The 25,794-nt window shown below is 38.8% G+C and overlaps 1 protein-coding gene across 1 annotated transcript in view; it reads right to left on the bottom strand.

Moving 5' to 3' along the window:
• LOC133538706 (phospholipid-transporting ATPase ABCA1-like) overlaps positions 1-25,794 on the bottom strand; it is a 114,451-nt gene that overhangs the window by 63,686 nt on the left and 24,971 nt on the right. Inside the window, exons 6-7 of the mRNA XM_061880420.1 lie at positions 13,739-13,860; positions 5,613-5,804 (exon numbers count right to left, since the gene is read on the bottom strand). Coding sequence (XP_061736404.1) covers positions 5,613-5,804; positions 13,739-13,860 — 314 coding nt within the window. The remainder of the gene's footprint in view (positions 1-5,612; positions 5,805-13,738; positions 13,861-25,794) is intronic.

Below are 25,794 nucleotides of genomic sequence, written 5' to 3'. Positions count from 1 at the left end.
TTACATTCATATTTTGTTGAAGTATTATTGAATAAATATACATATAAAGGATTTTTGAATTGTTGCTATTTTTAGAATATTTAAAAAAAATCTCACGTACCCCTTGGCATACCTTCAAGTACCCCCAGGGGTCCGCGTACCTCCATTTGAGAACCACTGCTCTAGCATTTCGTTAAATTCAAGTTTAAGTCAAAGAGTATAAAAATGTAATTAAAAAGGGGACAAAATAAATGATCTGAAATTGGTAAATCATTACCGTATTTTTCGGGCTATAAGTAGCTATTTTTTTCATACTTTGGCCGGGGGTGCGACTTATACTCAGGAGCGACTTATGTGTGAAATAATTAACGCATTACCGTAAAATATCAAATAATATTATGTAGCTCATTCACTTAAGAGACTAGACCAGGGGTCACCAATGTGGTGCCCGTGGGCACCAGGTAGCCCGTAAGGACCAGATGAGTCGCCCGCTGGCTTGTTCTAAAAAATAGCTCAAATAGCAGCACTTACCAGTGAGCTGCCTCTATTTTTTTAAATTTGATTTATTTACTAGCAAGCTGGTCTCGCTATGCTCGACATTTTTAATTCTAAAAGAGACAAAACTCAAATAGAATTAAAAAATCCAAGAAAATATTTGAAAGACTTAATCTTCACTTGTTTAAATAAATTCATTAATTTTTTTACTTTGCTTCCTATAACTTTCAGAAAGACAATTTTAGAGAAAAAATACAACCTTAAAAATGATTTTAGGATTTTTAAACACATATACCTTTTTACCTTTTAAATTTCTTCCTCTTCTTTCCTGACAGTTTAAATCAATGTTCAAGTATTTTTTTTTTTACAGTAAAGAATAATAAATACATTTTAATTAAATTTTTCATTTTAGCTTCTGTTTTTTCGACGAAGAATATTTGTGGAATATTTCCTCAAACTTATTATGATTAAAATTCCCCAAAAATGATTCTGGCAAATCTAAAAAATCTGTAGAATAAAATTTAAATCTTATTTCAAAGTCTTTAGAATTTCTTTAAAATTTTTTGTTCTGGAAAATCTAGAAGAAATAATGATTTGTCTTTGTTAGAATTATAGCTTGGTCCAATTTGTTATATATTCTAACAAAGTGCAGATTGGATTTTAACCTATTTAAAAAATGTCATGAAAATTCTAAAATTAATCTTAATAAGGAAAAATTACTAATGATGTTCTATAAATTCTTTTTCTAATTTTTTCAAAAAGATTCGAATTGGCTAGTTTTTCTCTTCATTTTTTTGGGTTGAATTTTGAATTTTAAAGAGTCGAAATTGAAGATAAACTATGTTTCAAAATTTAATTTTCATTTTTTTCCTGTTTTCTCCTCTTTTAAACCGTTCAATTAAGTGTTTTTTTAATCATTTATTCTGCAAAAAAACCTTCCGTAAAGGAAAAAACATGTACGACGGAATGACAGACAGAAATACCCATTTATATATATATATATATATATATATATATATATATATATATATATATATATATATATATAGACATGCACCTGGGGATAGGTTGATTGGCAACACTAAATTGGCCTTAGTGTGTGAATGTGAGTGTGAATGTTGTCTGTCTATCTGTGTTGGCCCTGCGATGAGGTGGCGACTTGTCCAGGGTGTACCCCGCCTTCCGCCCGATTGTAGCTGAGATAGGCGCCAGCGCCCCCGTGACCCCGAAAGGGAATAAGCGGTAGGAAATGGATGGATGATGGATGGATGATGGATGGAGATATATATATATATATATATATATATATATATATATATATATATATATATATATTAAAGGTAAATTGAGCAAATTGGCTATTTCTGGCAATTTATTTAAGTGTGTATCAAACTGGTAGCCCTTCGCATTAATCAGTACCCAAAAAGTAGCTCTTGGTTTCCAAAAGGTTGGTGACCCCTGGACTAGACGTATAAGATTTCATGGGATTTATCGATTAGGAGTGACAGATTGTTTGGTAAACATATAGCATGTTCTATATGTTATAGTTATTTGAATGACTCTTACCATAATATGTTAAGTTAACATACCAGGCACCTTCTCAGTTGGTTATTTATGCCTCATATAACGTACACTTATTCAGCCTGTTGTTCATTATTCTTTATTTATTTTAAATTGCCTTTCAAGTGTCTATTCTTGGTGTTGGGTTTTATCAAATACATTTCCCCCAAAAATTCGACTTATATATATTTTTTTCCTCCTTTATTATGCTTTTTCGGCAGGTACGACTTATACTCCGAAGCGACTTATACTCCGAAAAATCCGGTAGTTGTTTTTTTTTTAATTCACATTTGTGAAAATTTGACCAAAAATATCTTTGGTTATATAAAAACCTGTTTGCTACAATAAATTCAGTACAATAATACCTTTCCACAGTGGAAGCCAAACAATAGAAAACATTCACTAAGTTCACAAATGATTACATGGAGGAGAAAAGAAGGAAGCTGTAAAAAAAAATAAAAATAAATAAAAGTAAAAAATGTGTCCCTTTTGTGTTATTTTCCTGGGAGGACAACATGTCTGTTCTCGTATCTCACACTCAGAGTTCAGCTGCTAAAATGTCTCACGCACGATAAAGCACAGGTGTTGCGGGTTTCAAAAAGAACAATGCACCAGCAGAGAAATGGTTCAACTTTCTATTCTGCCAACACACATCCTTGTTTTGTTTTGGCCGTTCCAATAACGCCAACACATTAACACGAACTAAATAAAGGGGGGAAAGATGGAGTTATATAAAAAAATAACCAAGATTTTTTTTTTCCTAAATTGGATGCATAGTTGTCATTAAAAATGTTTACTGTCCTTGCTCCTTTGTGGGTTTTTTTTTTAAAGTCTTTAAACATCAGTTGTACAGAACATTTTGTTCACCTCTGTGCGTCCAACACCCGTATGACTCACTTGTCTGTCACGGGAACGGAGGGGAAGAGGGCAGCTTTATTGGGAGAAACAAATGTAGGGGAAAGGTGACAATCTCTTTCCCGTTTTATTGTATCCAATCCAATCCACTTTATTTATATAGCACATTTAAACAACAATAAAGTTTCCAAAGTGCTGCACAGCCATGTTAAAAACAATATTATGCTCCACCAATGACTGAATAAAACAAAAAATGAATAAAAATAAAACCAATAAAAACAGTATAAAAACAAATATGATTAAAACTATTTTAAAGGGTAAAATCAATTAAGACAGTAAAATATAAGTCAAAGTGTATAAAAAACACAGAGGACAACAGAGGACAGAGGACCACACAACTCACGTAGTGTTAAAAGCCAAAGAATAAAAGTGGGTCTTAAGACGAGACTTAAAACACTCCACTGTGGAAGCAGTTTGAACATGGAGGGGCAGAGTGTTCCAGAGCTTAGGGCCGACCACAGAGAAGGCCCTGTCTCCCCTGGTCTTAAGTCTGGTCTTGGGCACCACGAGCTGGAGCTGGCTTTCAGACCTCAGAGCGCGCGCAGGGATGTAAATTTGGATAAGGTCCGAGATATATTGAGGTGCCAGTCCATGTAAAAATTTAAAAACAAACAGCAATGTTTTAAAATCAATTATAAAATGAACAGGGAGCCAGTGCAAACTCTGAAGAATTGGGGTTATATGCTGGCGTTTCCTGGCCCCTCTTAAAAGTCGTGCTGCCGCGTTCTGGACTAACTGCAACCGGGAGAGAGCTTTTTGGCTAATGCCAGCATAAAGTGCATTGCAGTAGTCCAGGCGACTTGAAATAAAAGCATGCGCGACTTGTTCAAAAAGGTTAAAAGATAAAAACGGTTTAACCTTTACTAAAAGACGAAGGTGATAAAAACACCATTTTAAAACGCCATTGACTTGTTTGTCTAGTTTAAAATCGCTGTCTATAGTGACGCCAAGGCTGGTGACTTTGGGACGCACATCATTTTGCAATGGTCCCAAGTCAGTAAGGGCCGCACCAAAAACTAAAACTTCCGTTTTTCCCTCATTAAAGAATTCTGGGCTAACCAAGCCTTGACGTCACATAGACAGTTAAGAAGGAGTGAAAGGGGGCCGTGGCTTTTTGAAATCGGCATATAAATTTGGCAGTCATCTGCATAAAAGTGATTAAACACTCCATGTTTCTTAAAAATCTCTCCCAGAGGGAGCAGATAAAGAGCGAACAGGATGGGGCCTAAAATAGATCCCTGGGGGACACCACAGTAAAGCGGGGCAGAAGAGGAGGTGGCGTCCCCCCAGCCTGACAGAGAAGGACCTCTCAGACAGGTAAGATCTGAACCACTCTAACGCAGTCCCCCTGACACCCACACAGTCTCTCAGGCGGTCTAAAAGAATTGTGTGGTCGACTGTGTCAAAGGCAGCTGTAAGATCTAAAAGCACTAAAATGGCAGAGCTGCCAGAATCAGACATTAAAAGCAAGTCATTAAAAACCTTTAAAAGTGCAGAGTTATCCAGTAAAGGCTGCAGTAAAAGGTTGCACAAACAAAAATCTCCATCCACTCATTTTCTACTGCTTATCTTTTTAATGACGAATATTGTCATTGTGAGTAGAGTCCATGTAAAACTAAAAAAATCAATGCTTATTTTAAATAATAAAGCATGTGCATTCATTGTCTTTTTCTATAACAGGGGTAGGGAACCTATGGCTCGGGAGCCAGATGTGGCTCTTTTGATGACTGCATCCGGCTCTCAGGTAAATTTGAGCTGACTCTGCTTAACACGATAAATAATGAATAATTCCACTTGTAATCAGTGTTAAAAATGATGTTCAAAATATAAAACATCCTCGTGCATTTTTAATCCATCCATCCGTTTATCTACCGCACCTGTTCAAGAAGCTGCGTTGATGGTAAGAAGTTATTTATTTATTATTGGTTAGTGTAGTGCTTGCCCTCCTAGGGGTTCTTCAGACCACCAAGAACCGACATGAGACCCTGTTTCAGGGTTACAGTATTGTTTCATTTTTCAATAAGTCTCTCAGTTGCTTTCCAGCAATTGTGTTTTTCTCTTTCGTTCTGGCTCGCGCTCTGGCTCCTGCACCAACCCCGTCGCTCCTCTTGGCTGCTGCTTATAACATAGCAACAGGTGATTAGGTAACAAGGCCCAGGTGGTCCGTCTACGCACCTGTCGCTGATTTCGAGGCCGGTTCTGGCAACACCCCGCTTCGCTGCAGGCCCGCAGGCCACGCCCCCTCCACAGTTAGCTTCAGAATAACAATGTTATTACAAAGAATAAGAGACCTTTTATACTCTAAAAATGTTAGTCTTACTTAAAAATGCACATGTTTAGTTGTGTTCAGGGTTAAAAAAATATTTTACGGCTCTTACGGAGATACATTTTAAAATATTTGGCTTCTTGGCTCTCTCAGCCAAAAAGGTTCCCGACCCCTGTAATATACTCTAAAAATGTTAGTCTTACTTAAAAATGCACACGTTTAGTTGTGTTCAGGGTTAAAAAAATATTTTACGGCTCTTACGGAGATACATTTTAAAATATTTGGCTTCTTGGCTCTCTCAGCCAAAAAGGTTCCCGACCCCTGGTCTATAAAGTAAGTTAGACTCAACAATCTGAAGATCAAACTGTTGCATCATTTGCTTGATAGACACACTTACTCGAATGGGCTTGAGGAAGTCCAAGTTCGACAGGAAGTGGCTTTGGGCCTTGTTCAGCCAGTCCTTGGACGACTTGCAGATAATCTCTTGCGTCAGGCGAGATACATTGCGGTCAGCAATATGGACAAATTCCTCCAGAGGTGTTTTGTTACACAAGTCTCTGAGATGGAAGCCAAAACCCTTAGTCAGAACCTGGACACAGAGGGAGAAGTAGACCGTGGTTATTAGTTTCATTACATGTGAAATAGGACTGTGAAGAACCATCCCTGCTACAGTCTACTATCCATGGTAGGCATGGGCCGAAACATTTTGCTGGACGATATCGATATTGTCCCACAAATCTTTGGTAATGAACGATAGTATTTTTAGAAATATTTTAGAAACATTTAAGAAATTCATTAAACTATTTTATGGAATAATAAATGAACACCGCACTAGAAATGCAAATGATGCATGTGTTCGGAAATAGATGATGGACTTAAACATTTTAGATGTTTAAAATTGGTGTAGTAGGTAACAAGTTATGTACGAAGTGTCGGGCAGCTGAGGGAACTCTTGTTTATTTATTGTCGGAATGTCAGAGAATAAAAGAGTAATGGTTGAAAACAACAAAAGAAGCAAACATCCCAATGACATTGCAAACTTGTATTCTTGGGGATCTCTATCAATTTAGTAACGTGTCATCAAAGAGTAAAAATGCCTTTCTTTCAATATGCATAATAACAAAATATATTAAAATATTAAAAAAATGGATAAAGGTTGATAGTCCAAATTATACTGACTGCTATACACAAGCTATGGAGATGATATCAGTAGAAAAAACTGCATTTAGTTTAGATAATGAGTCATATGTTGGAATATGGGATCCATTATTGAAATTAAAGCTACAAGCAGCATTGGTCGGGTCCGCTTTGGCTGATGCCGCCGCGAATCAAGCCCTGGTCTTAGTCAGACCTACATAGAGGTTTTTGTTTCATGTCTCTACGACATTCCTAACAGAAAATACAAGCAGTTTTGTCTGTGTTTTTTCCTAGGGGGCGCTAGAGCGCAATTTTGATTTTTAGGGTTTGTTTTTTTGTCAGATGGCAATTTTCCCCAGTCCTGATATGTGTGTAAAATTTGGTGAGTTTTGAAGCATGTTAAGGGGGTCAAATTACAGATCGGCGTTTCTGGATGTTGTTGATAAATGGCTTTCGCATTGCACAGTAGAGCTTTAACTTGCACTTTGAAGCATTTTAAGGGGGTCAAATTACAGCTCAAAGAGGCAAAAATGACATTTTTTAGGAAACTTTGCGCAGGGGTTCTTTGAAGGCCCGTAAAATCAAAACCGGAGCAGTAATCAAAACTCTGTGAATAACTTTTAATCAGAAGTTAGTTTTAAGTATTAAATGAATCAAAATATGACTCATTATATCTTTGTGTAAAATATTGGACACAGTGTGTTATCAAGCTTATGAGATGCGATGCATTGTTCATTTTTTTTTTTTTTTTTGGATTAACGTCTTTAATGATAATATCAATGAGTTTTTTTTAATCACTGCTATTTTGAAATTCCATCCATTTTCTATTGTTACTAATATTGATAATGTTCATTTTAGTTTGACTACTTTTAGAGATTGTACCATGTCATGTTTGTGTGTCCTCAAATGCTCTGTTTATTGCTGTTCTGAGTGTTGCTGGGTCGGGTTTGGTTTTGGAATTTGATTGCATTATCATGTATTGTTTTGTTGGATTGATTAATAAATGGATAAAAATAAAAAATACAAATAAATATTTTGTGACAAAAAAATTTAGCACTCATGTAATCATAATATATAATAAGTTACATTATTACAATGTAATAATGTATAATGATATCGACATTGTCCCACAATTTTTGGGAAATGAACGATAGTATTTTTAGAATTATTTTGTGCCAAAATTAAGCACTAATGTAATCATAATATATAATCATTTACATTTCTCATGAGTTATTTTTTTGTAACTGGAAGCTAATGACTTATTTATCCTCCATAAGTAAAAAAAAAAACGAGATTATAGTGAACTCTTAATCTCTTTTAGCAAAAATTTTAACATCATAAAAGTGCACTTTTTCTCATGTTACGAAACCTGGATCAGTTTTTTGCTAGCACTTTCCAACAAATGAGGCATACTTGCTTGTACTTGGCTCATTTTGCTTCCTCATTTGAAGCTGTATATTCCGGCACCGAGCATTGGGCTTTGCAAAAGGGATGTGAACCCAACAACTCATAATTCAATTCAATCCAATGTTTTGTGGTTGAAACAGATTCGATTCTTTGTTCAACACATTTCTCTATTTAAAGGCCTACTGAAAGCCACTACTACCGACCACGCAGTCTGATAGTTTATATATCAATGATGAAATATTAACATTGCAACACATGCCAATACGGCCTTTTTAGTTTACTAAATTACAGTATTAAATTTCCCGCGGAGTTTCCTGTTGAAAACGTCGCGTGTTTGTGACGTTATTGGTTGGAGGGGACATATTAGCCCAGCACCACTTACGGCTAAAAGTCGTCCTTTTTCATCCCATAATTACACAGTATTCCGGACATCTGTGTTGCTGAATCTTTTACAATTTGTTCAATTAATAATGGAGAAGTCAAAGTAGAAAGATGGAGGTGGGAAGCTTTTAGCCTTTAGCCACACAAACACACGGTGTTTCCTTGTTTAAAAATCCCGGAGGTGAAGCTTTACTATGGATCAGAGCGGTCAAGCGAACATGGCGACCGGCAGTTTTCGATGAGAAAATTGTGGAAAGCCTCTTATAGGAGATCAGTGGAGCTTCTGTCCTGCTGCAACTTCGTGACTTCCCTCAGACTGGCGTCAACACACCCGTGGCCACACCCCTCCGACTATCAGGTACTATTTAACTCACTAAAACACTAGCAACACAATAGAAAGATAAGGGATTTCCCAGAATTATCCTAGTAAATGTGTCTAAAACATCTAAATCGCTCCCAATGCAACCACCTTTTTTTTTTCTAGTCCTCCACTCTAAATTTCCTCATCCACAAATCTTTCATCCTCGCTCAAATTAATGGGGAAATTGTTGCTTTCTCAGTCCGAATAGCTCTTGCTGCTGGAGGCTCCCATTGTAAACAATGTGAGGAGCCCTACAACCCGTGACGTCACGCGCACATCGTCTGCTACTTCCGGTAAAGGCAAAGGCTTTTTTATTAGCGACCAAAAGTTGCGAACTTTATCGCCGATGTTCTCTACTAAATCCTTTCAGCAAAAATATGGCAATATCACGAAATGATCAAGTATGACACATAGAATGGACCTGCTATCCCTGTTTAAATAAGAAAATCTCATTTCAGTAGGCCTTTAAAAGGGATTCTTGCTACATATTGATTGTTGTGGTAAACGGTACGGAACAGCAACAAACAAACTCAACAGGTATAGATGTTCCTTAGTCCCTCTGACAATCAAAGCACTTAACAGAAAACTATTGTAATACCTGGATGCAATAATTAGGAGTGCAATATTGGGATAGTGCAATAGATAGATAGATAGATAGATAGTACTTTATTGATTCCTTTAGGAGATAAAGTACTATCTATCTATCCATCTATCTATCTATCTATCTATCTATCTATCTATCACACACCTCCTGTATTACATTTTCCCAATAATGGGTGGAAATTAATGTGTTACACATGGCATACTGACAAAGCTTAACCCATTGTTACTATAACAATCTACAAGATTAATATAGGTTACCTCTCTCTCTTCCCTTTCATCTTTTGGTATTCCTTTTTTTTTTTTTTTTCATTTATTTTATTTATTTTTCATTATTTTTCTAGCTATCATTATGTATACGTATTGTTGCATTTGAACAACTTTATTGTTGATAATAGAGGTAAACTATTGGTTTTGTTCATGATCAATAGCGCTTTTTCTATTGGTATTTGTATTGCTCCAGTTTTAGTGTAAAAATGCTCATTGTCATTACTATATTATTATTTATTTCGCTAACTGCTTATTTGCTATCACTTTTATGACCATACTTGTACATATCGTATGTGCTGGTGTTGTTGTATTGTTTTTGTTGTTATTGTTGTATTTGCTGTTGTTGTTTTTGTCTCTCTGTCTAATCCCCCTCTTATCCCCACAATTTCCCCCTCTGTCTTCCTTTTTTCCTCTTTCTATCCCCTCCTGCTCCGACCCGCCTGCACCAAATGATACTATAAATACATTTAATAAAGTCCAATTCAAATAAGGCAACAAGAAAAGTATCCTACACTTCTCTTTTGTAAAGTAAATCTGAACATCAACTATATGATTTGCCTGAGAAGCTGGACAGGACAAAAAAAAAAGAAAAAAGTGTGATCTCATAACTAACTGATATACATGCGCACTGTTCACTGTCTCACTGTATTGTCGGATGAACTGTATGTATGTATGTATATATGTATGTATGTACCGTATTTTTCTGACTAAAAGTCGGCTTATACTCAGGAGCGACTTATGTGTAAAATTATTAACACATTACCGTAAAATATCAAATACTATTATTTAGCTCATTCACGTAAGAAACTAGACGTATAAGATTTCATGGGATTTAGCGATTAGGAGTGACAGATTGTTTGGTAAACGTATAGCATGTTCTATATGTTATAGTTATTTGAATGACTCTTACCATAATATGTTAGGTTAACATACCAGGCACCTTCTCAGTTGGTTATTTATGCGTCATATAACGTACACTTATTCAGCCTGTTGTTCACTATTCTTTATTTATTTTAAATTGCCTTTCAAATGTCTATTCTTGGTGTTGGGTTTTATCAAATACATTTCCCCCAAAAATGCGACTTATACTCCAGTGCGACTTATACTCTGAAAAAAACGGTGTATTAGGGCTGTGAATCTTTGGGTGTCCCATGATTCGATTCAATATCGATTCTTGGGGGTCACGATTCGATAATATATCGATTTTTTTGATTCGATTCGATTCTCGATTCAAAAACAATATTTTTCCGATTCAAAACGATTCTGTATTCATTCAATACATACGATTTTAGCAGGATCTACCCCAGTCTGCTGACATGCTAGCAGAGTAGTAGATTTAAAAAAAAAAAAAAAGCTTTTATAATTGTAAAGGACAATGTTTTATCAACTGATTGCAATAATGCAAATTTGATTTAACTATTAAATGAACCAAAAATATGACTTATTTTATCTTTGTGAAAACATTGGACACAATGTGTTGTCAAGCTTATGAGATGCGATGCAAGTGTAAGCCACTGTGACACTATTGTTCTTTTTTATTATTTTTATAAATGTCTAATGATAATGTCAATGAGGGATTTTTAATCACTGCTATGCTGAAATTATAACTAATATTGATACTGTTGTTGATAATATTCATTTTTGTTTCACTACTTAGGAGTTCAAGTACCTAGGAGTCTTGTTCACGAGTGAGGGAAGAGTGGATCGTGAGATCGACAGGCGGATCGGTGCGGCGTCTTCAGTAATGCGGACGTTGTACCGATCCGTTGTGGTGAAGAAGGAGCTGAGCCGGAAGGCAAAGCTCTCAATTTACCGGTCGATCTACGTTCCCATCCTCACCTCTGGTCATGAGCTGTGGGCCATGACCGAAAGGATAAGATCACGGGTACAAGCGGCCGAAATGTGGCGGGGCTCTCCCTTAGAGATAGGGTGAGAAGCTCTGCCATCCGGGAGGAACTCAAAGTAAAGCCGCTGCTCCTTCACATCGAGAGGAGCCAGATGAGGTGGTTCGGGCATCTGGTCAGGATGCCACCCGAACGCCTCCCTAGGGAGGTGTTTAGGGCACGTCCAACCGGTAGGAGGCCACGGGGAAGATCCAGGACACGTTGGGAAGACTATGTCTCCCGGCTGGCCTGGGAACGCCTGGGGATGCCCCGGGAAGAGCTAGACGAAGTGGCTGGGGAGAGGGAAGTCTGGGTTTCCCTGCTTAGGCTGTTGCCCCCGCGACCCGACCTCGGATAAGTGGAAGATGATGGATGGATGGATGGAATGTTTGTTCTGTGTCGAGTTTGTGTCTCCTCTCAATTGCTCTGTTTATTGCAGTTCTGAGTGTTGCTGGGTCAGGTCTGGTTTTGGAATTGGATTGCATTGTTATGGTATTGCTGTGTAGTGGTTTGTTGGATTAATTAAAGAAAATAAAATAAAATTAAAAAATAAATAAAAATAAAATCGATTTTTTTAAAAATGAGAATCGATTTTGTATCGCACAACGTAAACGATTCGATTCGTATTCGAATCGATTTTTTCCCACACCCCTAGTATGTATGTATGTAGAAGGCTGTGTCTTGATGTCCAAGACACATTTCTCCTTTGGGACAATAAAGCTAATTATTATTATTATTAAAAAAATAACATATATTGTATGTACTGTAAACCCAAGCATTATTATTACCTGGCAAGTCATTTGCGCTTACTGAAGAGAAATGGTCGTAATCATAACAACCCTTCATACATGTTCAGCAGGGATTTGCATCTAATCGCTGCAAAACAATTACCAAAATAGCCAGCAACTCTCGTTCCTTGAATAATGTCCTTGCCAGGTTAAATGAAGTGCATCCTCACTGATCAATAAACGTCTGGGTGGCAGCAGTGGGCGGAGAAAAGTCCCATCGCAGCTCTGTGTCTGCACTTGAGGAGGCTTGGGGGAAGGGGACTGCAGGAAACGGAGCGGTCATGTGACTTTCGCTCACTGCTATTATGTGACTTACTGGCAGCTGCTGTTGACGTGGATGTAAACTGGTTGGCCAGAGAAATTAGGATGATTTTAATGGGAGAGGAGCGTGTGTGTGAAGATGATTCTTCATGTATATAAAATTAATAATGACATTAAAATATCTGTAAAATGTTATTTTATTCAATCAGAATAAAATAATGTGTGTCTACAATGTTGTTGTTTTTTCGGATATAAAGGCCTTAACAGCCTGTTTCGAGTTCCACTGGATTTATGCATCAGCACCAAGGAGCAGTGAGGACAAGGATTTATGGCTTGGCGCAGTGGGATAGTGGCCGTGCGCAATCAAAAGGTCCCTGGTTCAATCCCCACCTAGTACCAACCTAGTCACGTCCGTTTTATCCTGAGCAAAACACTTCACCCTGATGGGTGTTGGTCAGCGCCTTGCATGACAGCTCCCTCCATCAGTGTGTGAATGTGTGTGTGAATGGGTGAATGTGGAAGTAGTGTCAAAGCGCTTTGAGTACCTTGAAGGTAGAAAAGCGCTATACAAGTACAACCCATTTATCATTTAGGGCTTTACACTACAGCAGGGGTCGGCAACCTTTTTGGCTGAGAGAGCCAAGAATCCGAATATTTTAAAATGTGTTTCCGTAAGAGCCATATCATTTTTTTTCAACACTGAACACACCTAAACGCGTGCATTTTTAAGTAAGACCAACATTACTGGAGTATAATAGGTCTCTTATTCTTTGTAATAACATTGATATTCTGAAGCTAACTGTGGAGGGGGCGTGGCCTGCGGGCCTGCAGCGAAGTGGGGGTGTGCCAGGACCGGCCTCGAAATCAGCGACAAGTGCGTGGATGGCCCACCTGGGCCTTGTTATCTAATCACTCTGTTATAAGCAACAGCCAGGAGGAGAGACAGGGTTGGAGCTGGAGCCAGAGTGCGAGCGAGAATGAAAGAGAAAAAGACAATTGCTGGAAAGCATCTGAGAGACTTATTGAAAAATAAAAAAATATCGTAACCCTGAAACAGGCTTTCATGTCGGTGCTTGGTGGTCTGAAGAACCCCCAGGAGGGCAAGCCCTAAAAAAATATTAATAAATAAAGTGCGGTAGAAAAAAGGATGGATGGATTCAAATGCATGAGCATATTTGATATTTTGAACGTTATTTTTAACACTTTGATTACAAGTGGAATTAGTCATTACTTATTGTGTTAAGCAGTGTTAGCTCAAATTTATCCGAGAGCCAGGTGCAGTCATCAAAAGAGCCACATCTGGCTCGCGAGCCATAGGTTCCCTACCCCTGCACTACAGTATGTTTAATTCAGGTATGGTTCACTTTGAACAACAAATAGCCACTGTTTTGTGTTGGGCTTTGACATTTTGGTAATAGCAAGTGTGATATTCTACCTTTTCCAGATTGACGTCAGCCTCTACGATCTGCTTCAGCGCGTGACGGGGAAGCGAGGCGTTGTGATGCAAGAAGTGGGAGAGGGTTTCGTTATCTTTCAAAAAGTCCTTCAGCTTGAAACCTAGCAGCGAAAAGACAAGAACAATGTACAGTAAGCACAAACGCCCTACTTTTGATACAAAGGAGGGACAGAGGAGTACAAACAGTGGTCATTTCAAAACAAGGCAGTGGAAGACAGAACTGAACATTTCAGCAATGTAAGCATTTTGAAACACCTTGTATGTTATTGTGCATACTATGATATTGCCTATGACATAACACCACAAACTACAATATAATCAGGGACTCAACGGTACCAATTTTCATGTGGTAAAATAGGCAAAATTGCCTATTAGTGTATATATTTTGTTTACATTTAACAGTGAGCTGATAATGATAATTGTGCTGTCCAGTTGTTTTCTCACATTTATGAGTCTCATTTGCAAGTATTATAGAGTAGATTTTGCATGTAGTATAGGCAATTCCCTGCAATGAGGTGGCGACTTGTCCAGGGTGTACACGGCCTTCTGCCAGATTGTAGCTGAGATAGGCACCAGCGCCCCCTGCGACCCCAAAGGCAATAAACGGTAGAAAAAGGATGGATGGATGGATGGATGGATATAGGCAATTCCAAGACGTTAGTTGGATGGCAGTAGTGTATGGACTACAGCGCGTTACGATGAGTCTCATGTTTTGTTGCTCCCTAGAAAGGGATTGTACTGTAAGAATTGTAACCATTACATACCAGCTGTTTGATTGTAACAACATTGCCATGTAAAATCGCTAATGCTAATCTGTAGCATGTCTACAGCAAATCCAATATAAGTAAGCATCGAGCGAGTGCATTTTAAAGAGTGGAGCCTTACTGTACGCTCGATACTAGTGTTTAAGACGGCCGAGGTGGCGACTTGTCCAGGGTGTACGCCGCCTTCCGCCCGGTTGTAGCTGAGATAGGCACCAGCGCCCCCTGCGACCCCAAAGGAAATAAGCGGTCGAAAATGGATGGATAGATGGATATCGGCAATTCCAAGATGTTAGTTAGATGGCAGTAGTGTATGGACTCGTGTTTGGTTGCTCCCTAAAAAGGGTTTGTACTGTAAGAATTGTAACTACTACACACCAGCTGTTTGATTGTAACGACTATGTTAGTTGTAGTTTTCGTGACCAAATTTGGAGATGTTTAAATTGTCATGTAAAATCGCTAATGCTAATCTGTAGCATGTCTACAGCAAATCCAATATAAGTAAGCATCGAGCGAGTGCATTTTAAAGAGTGGAGCCTTACTGTACGCTCGATACTAGTGTTTAAGACGGCCGAGGTGGCGACTTGTGCAGGGTGTACGCCACCTTCCGCCCGGTTGTAGCTGAGATAGGCACCAGCGCCCGCCGCGACTCCAAAGGAAATAAGCGGTAGAAAAAGAAAGATGGGTGGATATCGGCAATTCCAAGATGTTAGTTAGATGGCAGTAGTGTATGGACTCGTGTTTTGTTGCTCCCTAAAAAGGGTTTGTACTGTAAGAGTTATAACTATTACATACCAGCTGTTTGATTTAACGACTGTGTTAGTTGTAGTTTCCGTGACCAATTTTGGAGATGTTTAAATTGTCATGTAAAATCGCTAATGCTAATCTGTAGCATGTCTACAGCAAATCCAATATAAGTAAGCATCGAGCGAGTGCATTTTAAAGAGTGGAGCCTTACTGTACGCTCGATACTAGTGTTTAAGATGGCCGAGGTGGCGACTTGTCCAGGGTGTACGCCGCCTTCTGCCCGGTTGTAGCTGAGATAGGCACCAGCGTCCCCCGCGACCCCAAAGGAAATAAGCGGTAGAAAAAGAAAGATGGATGGATATCGGCAATTCCAAGACGTTAGTTAGATGGCAGTAGTGTATGGACTCGTGTTTTGTTGCTCCCTAAAAAGGGTTTGTACTGTAAGAGTTGTAACTATTACATACCAGCTGTTTGATTTAACGACTGTGTTAGTTGTAGTTTCCGTGACCAATTTTGGAGATGTTTAAATTGTCATGTAAAATCGCTAATGCTAATCTGTAGCGTGTCTACAGCAAATCCAATATAAGTAAGCATCGAGCGACTGCATTTTAAAGAGTGGAGCCTTACTGTACGCTCGATACTAGTGTTTAAGACGGCCGAGATGGCGACTTGTCCAGGGTGTACGCCGCCTTCCGCCCGGTTGTAGATGAGATAGGCACCAGCGCCCCCTGCGACCCCAAAGGAAATAAGCGGTAGAAAAAGAAAGATGGATGGATATCGGCAATTCCAAGGCGCTAGTCAGATGGCAGTAGTGTATGGACTCGTGTTTTGTTGCTCCCTAAAAAGGGTTTGTACTGTATTACATACCAGCTGTTTGATTTAACGACTGTGTTAGTTGTAGTTTCCGTGACCAATTTTGGAGATGTTTAAATTGTCATGTAAAATCGCTAATGCTAATCTGTAGCATGTCTACAGCAAATCCAATATAAGTAAGCATCGAGCGAGTGCATTTTAAAGAGTGGAGCCTTACTGTACGCTCGATACTAGTGTTTAAGATGGCCGAGGTGGCGACTTGTCCAGGGTGTACGCCGCCTTCTGCCCGGTTGTAGCTGAGATAGGCACCAGCGTCCCCCGCGACCCCAAAGGAAATAAGCGGTAGAAAAAGAAAGATGGATGGATATCGGCAATTCCAAGACGTTAGTTAGATGGCAGTAGTGTATGGACTCGTGTTTTGTTGCTCCCTAAAAAGGGTTTGTACTGTAAGAGTTGTAACTATTACATACCAGCTGTTTGATTTAACGACTGTGTTAGTTGTAGTTTCCGTGACCAATTTTGGAGATGTTTAAATTGTCATGTAAAATCGCTAATGCTAATCTGTAGCGTGTCTACAGCAAATCCAATATAAGTAAGCATCGAGCGACTGCATTTTAAAGAGTGGAGCCTTACTGTACGCTCGATACTAGTGTTTAAGACGGCCGAGATGGCGACTTGTCCAGGGTGTACGCCGCCTTCCGCCCGGTTGTAGATGAGATAGGCACCAGCGCCCCCTGCGACCCCAAAGGAAATAAGCGGTAGAAAAAGAAAGATGGATGGATATCGGCAATTCCAAGGCGCTAGTCAGATGGCAGTAGTGTATGGACTCGTGTTTTGTTGCTCCCTAAAAAGGGTTTGTACTGTATTACATACCAGCTGTTTGATTTAACGACTGTGTTAGTTGTAGTTTCCGTGACCAATTTTGGAGATGTTTAAATTGTCATGTAAAATCGCTAATGCTAATCTGTAGCATGTCTACAGCAAATCCAATATAAGGAAGCATCGAGCTAGTGCATTTTAAAGAGTGGAGCCTTACTGTACGCTCGATACTAGTGTTTAAGACGGCCGAGGTGGCGACTTGTCCAGGGTGTACGCCGCCTTCCGCCCGGTTGTAGCTGAGATAGGCACCAGCGCCCCCCCCCCCGACCCCAAAGGAAATAAGCGGTCGAAAATGGATGGATAGATGGATATCGGCAATTCCAAGACGTTAGTTAGATGGCAGTAGTGTATGGACTCGTGTTTGGTTGCTCCCTAAAAAGGGTTTGTACTGTAAGAATTGTAACTATTACATACCAGCTGTTTGATTGTAACGACTATGTTAGTTGTAGTTTTCGTGACCAAATTTGGAGATGTTTAAATTGTCATGTAAAATCGCTAATGCTAATCTGTAGCATTACTACGGCAAATCCAACGTAAGTAAGCATCGAGCTAGTGCATTTTAAAGAGTGGAGCCTTACTGTACGCTCGATACTAGTGTTTAAGACGGCCGAGTCTGCCATTGGATGTGGGACGTTACGTGCAGCATAAGTTTGATTTTACGTGAATCGATACAGGGTAGTCGCAACATAATTTAGTCCACGCTGTAAAAGTGCAAAATTTGGTACCCGTCCCTAAAGGCCTACTGAAACCCACTACTACCCACCACGCAGTCTGATAGTTTATATATCAATGATGAAATATTAACATTGCAACACATGCCAATACGGCCTTTTTAGTTTAATAAATTGCAATTTTAAATTTCCCGGGAGTTTCGTCTTGGAAACGTCGTGTAATGACATGTACGCAAGATGTCACGGGTTTTTAGGAAGTATGAGCGCTGCGCACACACACAGCTAAAAGTCGTCTGCTTTAACCGCATAATTATACAGTATTTTGAAGATCTGTGTTGCTGAATCTTTTGCAATTTGTTCAATTAATATTGGAGAAGTCACAGTAGAAAGATGGAGTTGGGAAGCTTTAGCCTTTAGCCACACAAACACACGGTGATTCCTTGTTTAAAATTCCTGGAGGTGAAACTTTCATATGGATCAGAGCGCGGTCAAGAGGACATGGATCCCTACCAAATGTCAACCAGCAGGTTTCGGTTAGAAAATTGTGGTTAAAAAGTCAGTTCTTACCGGAGAAAAGCTGAGCTTGTGCCGTTCATAGCTGTCGTCGACTCCCCCGAGACACTGCGCGTCAAGACACCCGTGGATACACCCTTCCGACTATCAGGTACTATTAAACTCACTAAAACGCGTTTTTTTTTTTTAACCTGTTTTTTTTTTTTTTTTTCTAGTCCGTCGCTATCAATATCCTCAAACAGGAATCTTTCATCCTCACTCAAATTAATGTGGAAATTGTCGTTTTCTCGGTTTGAATAGCACTTTTTGTTGGAGGCTCCCATTAAAAACAATGTGAGGAGCCTTCAACATTTGACGTCATCGTCTGCGACTTCCGGTAGAAGCAGGGCTTTTCTGCTAGCACCGAAAGTTGCGAACTTTATCGTGGATATTCTCTACTAAATCCTTTCAGCAAAAATATGGCAATATCGCGAAATGATCAAGTATGACCCATAGAATGGACCTGCTATCCCCGTTTAAATAAGAACATCTCATTTCAGTAGGCCTTAAGTACTTGTTTGTTTTGCAACTCTGGATGACTTTCAGTTCCTGTTCTAAATTTCAAGGATGTCCAAACATTCCTCTAAACATCCTAACTCAAATTCTGTGATTGCACACACACATTGAGCTCCCCCGCTTCGGTTGAGGCTACTTAGGGCCATTCCGCTTTGCTCTAGATGCAGCCACATGGTTTCTTCCTGTCTGACGCACACACATTCAACAAGAGTTTTGACGCACAAGTGAACATCCTGAGGGGAGGAAGTGAGAGAGAACTACATGGTATGGCTGCATGAGCGCAGTGTGTTTTAAATCGTGCACCAGTGTGTCTATGTGTGACCTGAACTCTCCTGAGGTGACTCTCCATGGAGTGCTAATAGGGTCTAATCAGCATCCCAGCAGAACAAAAAGGCCTCCATTGGCACATGGCGTACAAAGACCCTTGAGGACAGAGCAAAATAGATGCTAAAACCTCATTAAAATGTAGTGTTGTGCAGTCAGCCAAGAATGCAAGAGCCCATTCCAGGTCTTTCTTTTATCTAATCTGCGCAAGAGTGTCTAAGTGGTTGAAATTCTGTGCGTTATCAGGATCAGAATTTTTCTTGAGCCCAAGTCAAGCTTGAAGACTGAAAATTGCAAGGGCCGAGCTCTGTATTAATATTGACAGCTGGCACGTGTACACGTAGGGCCCTATGGGTGCTTGAGCCCCTGCCCTTTTTTGCCTCGTGTGTGTTGTTTTTTGTTTAGTTTTGTTTTTTTTCTTCAGACAACATTCATACATTCCTGTTAGGGATGTAAAAAAACAAAACAAAACAAAACAAAAAAACCGCGGTACAAAAACTCCACGTTTTCTTGTAATACCGGGTTGTTTGAGCCTGCGCTTCCGCCAGAGAGCCAACTGCGCCCTGAGGACACGTGACAGTGGAGCAACTTGAACCTGTGAGTTATGGTCTAGTCGCCGTCCACTTATTCAGCATCTAATATGGGTAATATTTAAGAAACACGCAGTCTTATTCTATTATTCAATGTGCCAGCTTCTGTTTTTGCCGGACGTCGGAGCACGGCGCATCAATTGAGCACGGCACATCAATTCCGCACCGAGCAGAGCGGATCGTGCGGGACAGGAAGTAGTGTACAAAATACAAAATAAAACACCGGGTTGATTTTCAAAATAAAATGCACTGTGTTTACGGCGGATCACATTTCTCTCCCAGTAGAGGTTTAGATATAAAGTTGTATTGCGTTTCAGTTGTTTAGTCTGAGCATTAAGTGAGAAAGACCATAAGTTACAACTTGATGGTGTTTTCATCAAGTTAAGGGAAGAAGGACAGATTTTCACATTAAAGTTTTTTCCATTTGGGTATTTATTTTTTTTATTTTTTTTTAGAAGTTAATATTGCACTGTTCAATGTTCAATATTAAAGTGCTTATCTTTAACAAAAAATAGCCTAATAATAAACCAGCGTTTTGTTGCTTTTCATGTCTTCCAAGCCTATGACAATGTGAATTAACCCATTATGACAATAATTTGTTGACACGAAAGAAATGGCAATAACTTTTACCTATAAAGGACACACAGCTAAGTAGTTAGCTTCCTATTAGCAAATTTAATTTTACATTAATTTCCATATTGTGTAAAGGACCCAAAAAAATGTCCTGCCCTTTTCTGACTTTGAGCCTCTGCCCCTTTATAATCATGTGCACGTCCCTGATTGACACAGCTGGTGCTTTTTTTTGTCACGACAAAAACTGGTCCATAAACAGGCTGCTATTATTGTGAACCACAAACTGCCAATTCTATAACCCAGTGGTTCTTAACCTTCTTTCAGTGATGTACCCCCTGTGAACATTTGTTTTATTTCAAGTACCCCCTAACCAGAGCAAAACATTTTTGGTAGGAAAAAAAGAGATAAAGAAGTAAAATACAGCACTATGTCATCAGTTTCTGATTTATTAAATTGTATAACAGTGCAAAATATTGCTCATTTGTAGTGGTCTTTCTTGAACTATTTGGAAAAAATATATATAAAAATAACTAAAAACTTGTTGGAAAATAAACAAGCGATTCAATTATAAATAAAGATTTCTACACATAGAAGTAATCATCAACTTAAAGTGCCCTCTTTGGGGATTGTAATAGAAATCCATCTGGATTCATGAACATAATTCCAAACATTTCTTCCCGAAAAAAGAAATCTTTAACATCAATATTTATGGAACAGGTCCACAAAAAAATCTAGCTGTCAAAACTGAATATTGCATTGTTGCATTTCTTTTCACAGTTTATGAACTTAGATTCATATTTTGTTGAAGTATTATTCAACAAACATATTTAGAAAGGATTTTTAAATTTTTGCTATTTTTAGAATATTTAAAAAAAATCTCACGTGACTTGGCATACCTTCAAGTACACCCATTTGAGAACCACTGCTATAACCTAACAACTCGAAGAGCAGTGAAATCAATTACACCAGCTTCTGCTAAAAGAGGCCTGTTCTGAAAATACCAACATTGCAAGGACTTTTTCTTTGAATCAATGAAGGTTGACAAAAAAATCCTTGTTGGAGGTCTGCACTCTAATAAGTGTCATTCCGGTTATATGCTAAATATGTAGTAGAAGCATTTAAGTCTCACCTTAAAACTCATTTGTATACTCTAGCCTTTAAATGGACTCCCTTTTTAGACCAGTTGATCTGCCGTTTCTTTTCTTTTTCTTCTATGTCCCACTCTCCCTTGTGGAGGGGGTCCGGTCCGATCCGGTGGCCATGTACTGCTCGCCTGTGTATCGGCTGGGGAAAATCTCTGCGCTGCTGATCCGCCTCCGCTTGGGATGGTTTCCTGCTGGCTCCGCTGTGAACGGGACTCTCGCTGCTGTGTTGGATCCGCTTTGGACTGGACTCTCGCGACTGTGTTGGATCCATTATGGATTGAACTTTCACAGTATCATGTTAGACCCGCTCGACATCCATTGCTTTCCTCCTCTCCAAGGTTCTCATAGTCATCATTGTCACCGACGTCCCACTGGGTGTGAGTTTTCCTTGCCCTTATGTGGGCCTACCGAGGATGTCGTAGTGGTTTGTGCAGCCCTTTGAGACACTAGTGATTTAGGGCTATATAAGTAAACATTGATTGATTGATTGAAATATGGCCGTTCCCACTCTCCCTTTATTTTCAGAATCACATGAGCTGCTCAATTGTTAGCAGACACGTGAGCGCGTCCCCCTCTTTGATCCAAACTCTAATGCCGATAGTCTGCAGTAGAGCTGTGTGTGCTTTCTCCATCCAGCATTAAACAGCTCCTTTTTCCAGATCAATGCATCCCTTCACGGCGGTCAAAGATCGCCTCACACTGTGCATTTAGAAATCAATGATGATTACATGTACAGAACATGCAAGGGTTCCAGTTATAGAATGTCCACAGATTAAGAGAGAGGACAATATCAACAGTAATCCCACTTTAGACAAACACATCACTATTTTGATAAAAAAATGTGATTTTCTATTAATGTACAATTGTCCTTTTGAGGGTGTATGCTTTGCCTGGCAGAGCTATTGCATGAGGATGTTCTGTAATTCTGGACAAAAAAAAACCGGGTGATTTCCAAAAACAACAAGAACCTCTGTTGTTCTGTTGAGTTGCATAATGACCAAACTCCACTTCAGGGTCTAATGTGCAAACAAGATTGCATTGCACCCGTTTTTTTCAATTTGGAAATGAATTGAACTGATGGCATTTGTATTGGAGGCTTATTTCTGTTGCAAAGCGACACAAATAAAACAAACTCTTGCTTGTTTTTTAATCAAATTAGTTATGATATTACTACTGTTTTTTTGCTCTTGTGCCACATCCTCACTTGTTTGTGTTGGATTAGTTTTAAAATCGTGTTTTTATCACCTTCGTCTTTTAGTAAAGGTTAAACCGTTTTTATCTTTTAACCTTTTTGAACAAGTCGTGCATGCTTTTATTTCCAGTCGCCTGGACTACTGCAATGCACTCTATGCTGGCATCAGCCAAAAAGCTCTCTCCCGGTTGCAGTTAGTCCAGAACGCGGCAGCACGACTTTTAACAGGGGCCAGGAAACGCCAGCATATAACCCCAATTCTTCAGAGTTTGCACTGGCTCCCTGTTCATTTTAGAATTGATTTTAAAACATTGCTGTTTGTTTTTAAATCTTTACATGGACTGGCACCTCAATATATCTCGGACCTTATCCAAATTTACACTCCTGCGCGCACTCTGAGGTCCGAGAGCCAGTTCCAGCTCGTGGTGCCCAAGACCAGACTTAAGACCAGGGGAGACAGGGCCTTCTCTGTGGTCGGCCCTAAGCTCTGGAACACTCTGCCGCTCCGTGTTTAAACTGCTTCCACAGTGGAGTGTTTTAAGTCTCGTCTTAAGACCCACTTTTATTCTTTGGCTTTTAACACTACGTGAGTTGTGTGGTCCTCTGTCCTCTGTTGTCCTCTGTGTTTTTTATACACTTTGATTTCTATTTTACTGTTTTAATTGATTTTACCCTTTAAAATAGTTTTTAATCATATTTGTTTTTATATTGTTTTTATTGGTTTTGTATTTATTTATTTTTTGTTTTTATTCAGTCATTGGTGGAGCATAATATATATATATATATATATATATATATATATACATGTATATATTTTTTTTATTTTATTTTATTTATTTATTTATTTTTTTTACAATTGTTTTTAACATGGCTGTGCAGCAGTTTGGAAACGTTATTGTTGTTTAAATGTCCTATATAAATAAAGTTTTATTCCAGCCAATTATGTCTGTTTTTAAATCTTGTTTCGGCTACTCACTGTGCTACAATGGGTTCTAAAAAACAAATTGATGACTTTTTCTTCACGATTTGTCTTTCAACAAGCATTCAATGGTTCTACAGAACTGCAGACTGGGAGGCGTACTCATTCCTAAATTTGAAACGGTCTGCACCGAGTCTGCCCAGTAAAGTCGGCAACAGGACGTTATTTTAGAAACACAACCTTTCTCCGCAGCCGAGGTCATGGCTGTGGATCTTTTTTTCCCTCACTCTCTTACAAAATGTTGCCCAACAATTCAAAATGTCTGAACAGTGTGCTCTAAAGTACGCCCTCAGAGCCAGGAAGGGGCAACATTCCAGTTGGGACAATGTGCAGATTAGTGTACCGATTATACAATCATTTCCAGTGTGGTAAATATGCAAGATTTCTGCCTTGCACCTCTGCTGGCACACAATGAGAGAGATAAGGAAGTGCAACACCCAATGACTTCTGGGAGATGGTGGGGGGCCCCTTAGGCTGCCAGAAAGCGATAACATGTTCAGATGTGCTCTGGAGACTTTGATGAAAAACCTGCAGACCTTTACAACTGGCTTCATTTGGCAACGCACAAATCTATTGCTCAGCAATGCTTGATCTAAAGTAAAACTGTGCCGTCTAAGCCAGTGGTTCTCAAATGGGGGTACGCATAACCCTTTATAAATATAGTTATTAAATAATATGTAAGTAAGTTCATAAACTGTGAAAAGAAATGCAACAATGCAATATTCAGTGTTGACAGCTAGATTTTTTGGTGGACATGTTCCATAAATACTGATGTTAAAGATTTCTTCTTTCGTAAAGACATTTTTAGAATTAAGTTCATGAATCCAGATGGATCCCTATTACAATCTCCAAAGAGGGCACTTTAAGTTGATGATTACTTTTATGTGTAGAAATCTTTATTTATGATTGAATCACTAGTTTTTTTCTAAATAGTTCAAGAAGGACCACTACAAATGAGGAATATTTTGCGCTGTTATGCAATTTAATAAATCAGAAACTGATGACATAGTGCTGTATTTTACTTCTTTATCTCTTTTTTTGAACCAAAAATGCTTTGCTCTGATTAGGGGGTACTTGAATTAAAAAAAATGTTCACAGGGTGGTACATCACTGAAAAAAGGTTGACAACCACTGGTGTAAGCCAGTGGTCCCCAACCTTTTTGTATCTGCGGATCGGTCAACGCTTAATAATTTGTCCTGCGGCCCGGGGGGGGGGTCCTTTTTTTTTTTTTTTTTTCTTTGTCATGAAAAGGGGACGTTTTTGTGGTTGGTGCACTAATAGTAAGTGTATATTGTGTTTTTTATGTTGATTTAATTTAAAAAAAGAAAAAAAATATATATATATATATATATATTTTTAATAAAAAATTCTTCTGCGGCCCGGTGGTTGGGGACCACTGGTCTAAGCGACTGCATGATATGCATCAAGTAACAATTCATCGTGTTTGCTTCCAGAAGGGGTTAAATATCCCGATTAATAAGCTTTACACTTTTGTAAACGATTATAAATAATCCAAGTAGGAGGGGTGTCCGGATCCGATAATGATATTGATGCAATATCAGACAAAAAAACAAGTATCAAATGACATTGGCTTGCATTTAAAAGCTTCGGTATAAGCCGTCCTGAAGCAACTTCATTTCTGCCAAGTTGGACATTCAGTTAATATCTCAGTGTCCTCCAATAATTCCTGTATTATAGTGAATTCAATACAAAATGTAAATATTGTAGGCTATTAAGAGGTAGCAGCTACACAACAGCTAAGCACACAATAGCACACAAGCTAGGCATACCTAATAACTGTCCTTAATTGAACAACATTGCAGTCCACAACAAAACATTTGTCAATATAAAGAACTATAAAAAAATACATAGTTGCATATTACTTGCAGATACAGTCTCTATAAGTGTCCACTAACAAACATGTCTGAATCATTAACTTACTGCGTCATGATTCATAAGCCTAACTTAATAAACGATTGCGACCACTCGGTGCAGCTAAAAGCACTAATTACTAGAGATGTCCGATAATGGCTTTTTTGCCGATATCTGATCTTGTTCAACTCTTAATTACCGATACCGATATCAACTGATCAACTGATACCGATATATATATATATACGCAGTCGTGGAATTAACACATTATTATGCCTAATTTTGGCACATGGCACTGTCATATTTATATATTTATTATTGAAGTCACAAAGTGCATTATTTTTTTTAACATGCCTCAAAACAGCAGCTTGGAATTTGGGACATTATCTCCCTGAGAGAGCATGAGGAGGTTGTGGTAAG

This window comes from Nerophis ophidion, linkage group LG20 (assembly GCF_033978795.1).
Source record: "Nerophis ophidion isolate RoL-2023_Sa linkage group LG20, RoL_Noph_v1.0, whole genome shotgun sequence".
In the NCBI taxonomy this organism is placed as follows: Eukaryota; Metazoa; Chordata; class Actinopteri; order Syngnathiformes; family Syngnathidae; genus Nerophis; species Nerophis ophidion.
Note: the sequence above shows the minus strand (reverse complement) of the source record. Positions and strands in the feature narration are given on the sequence as shown.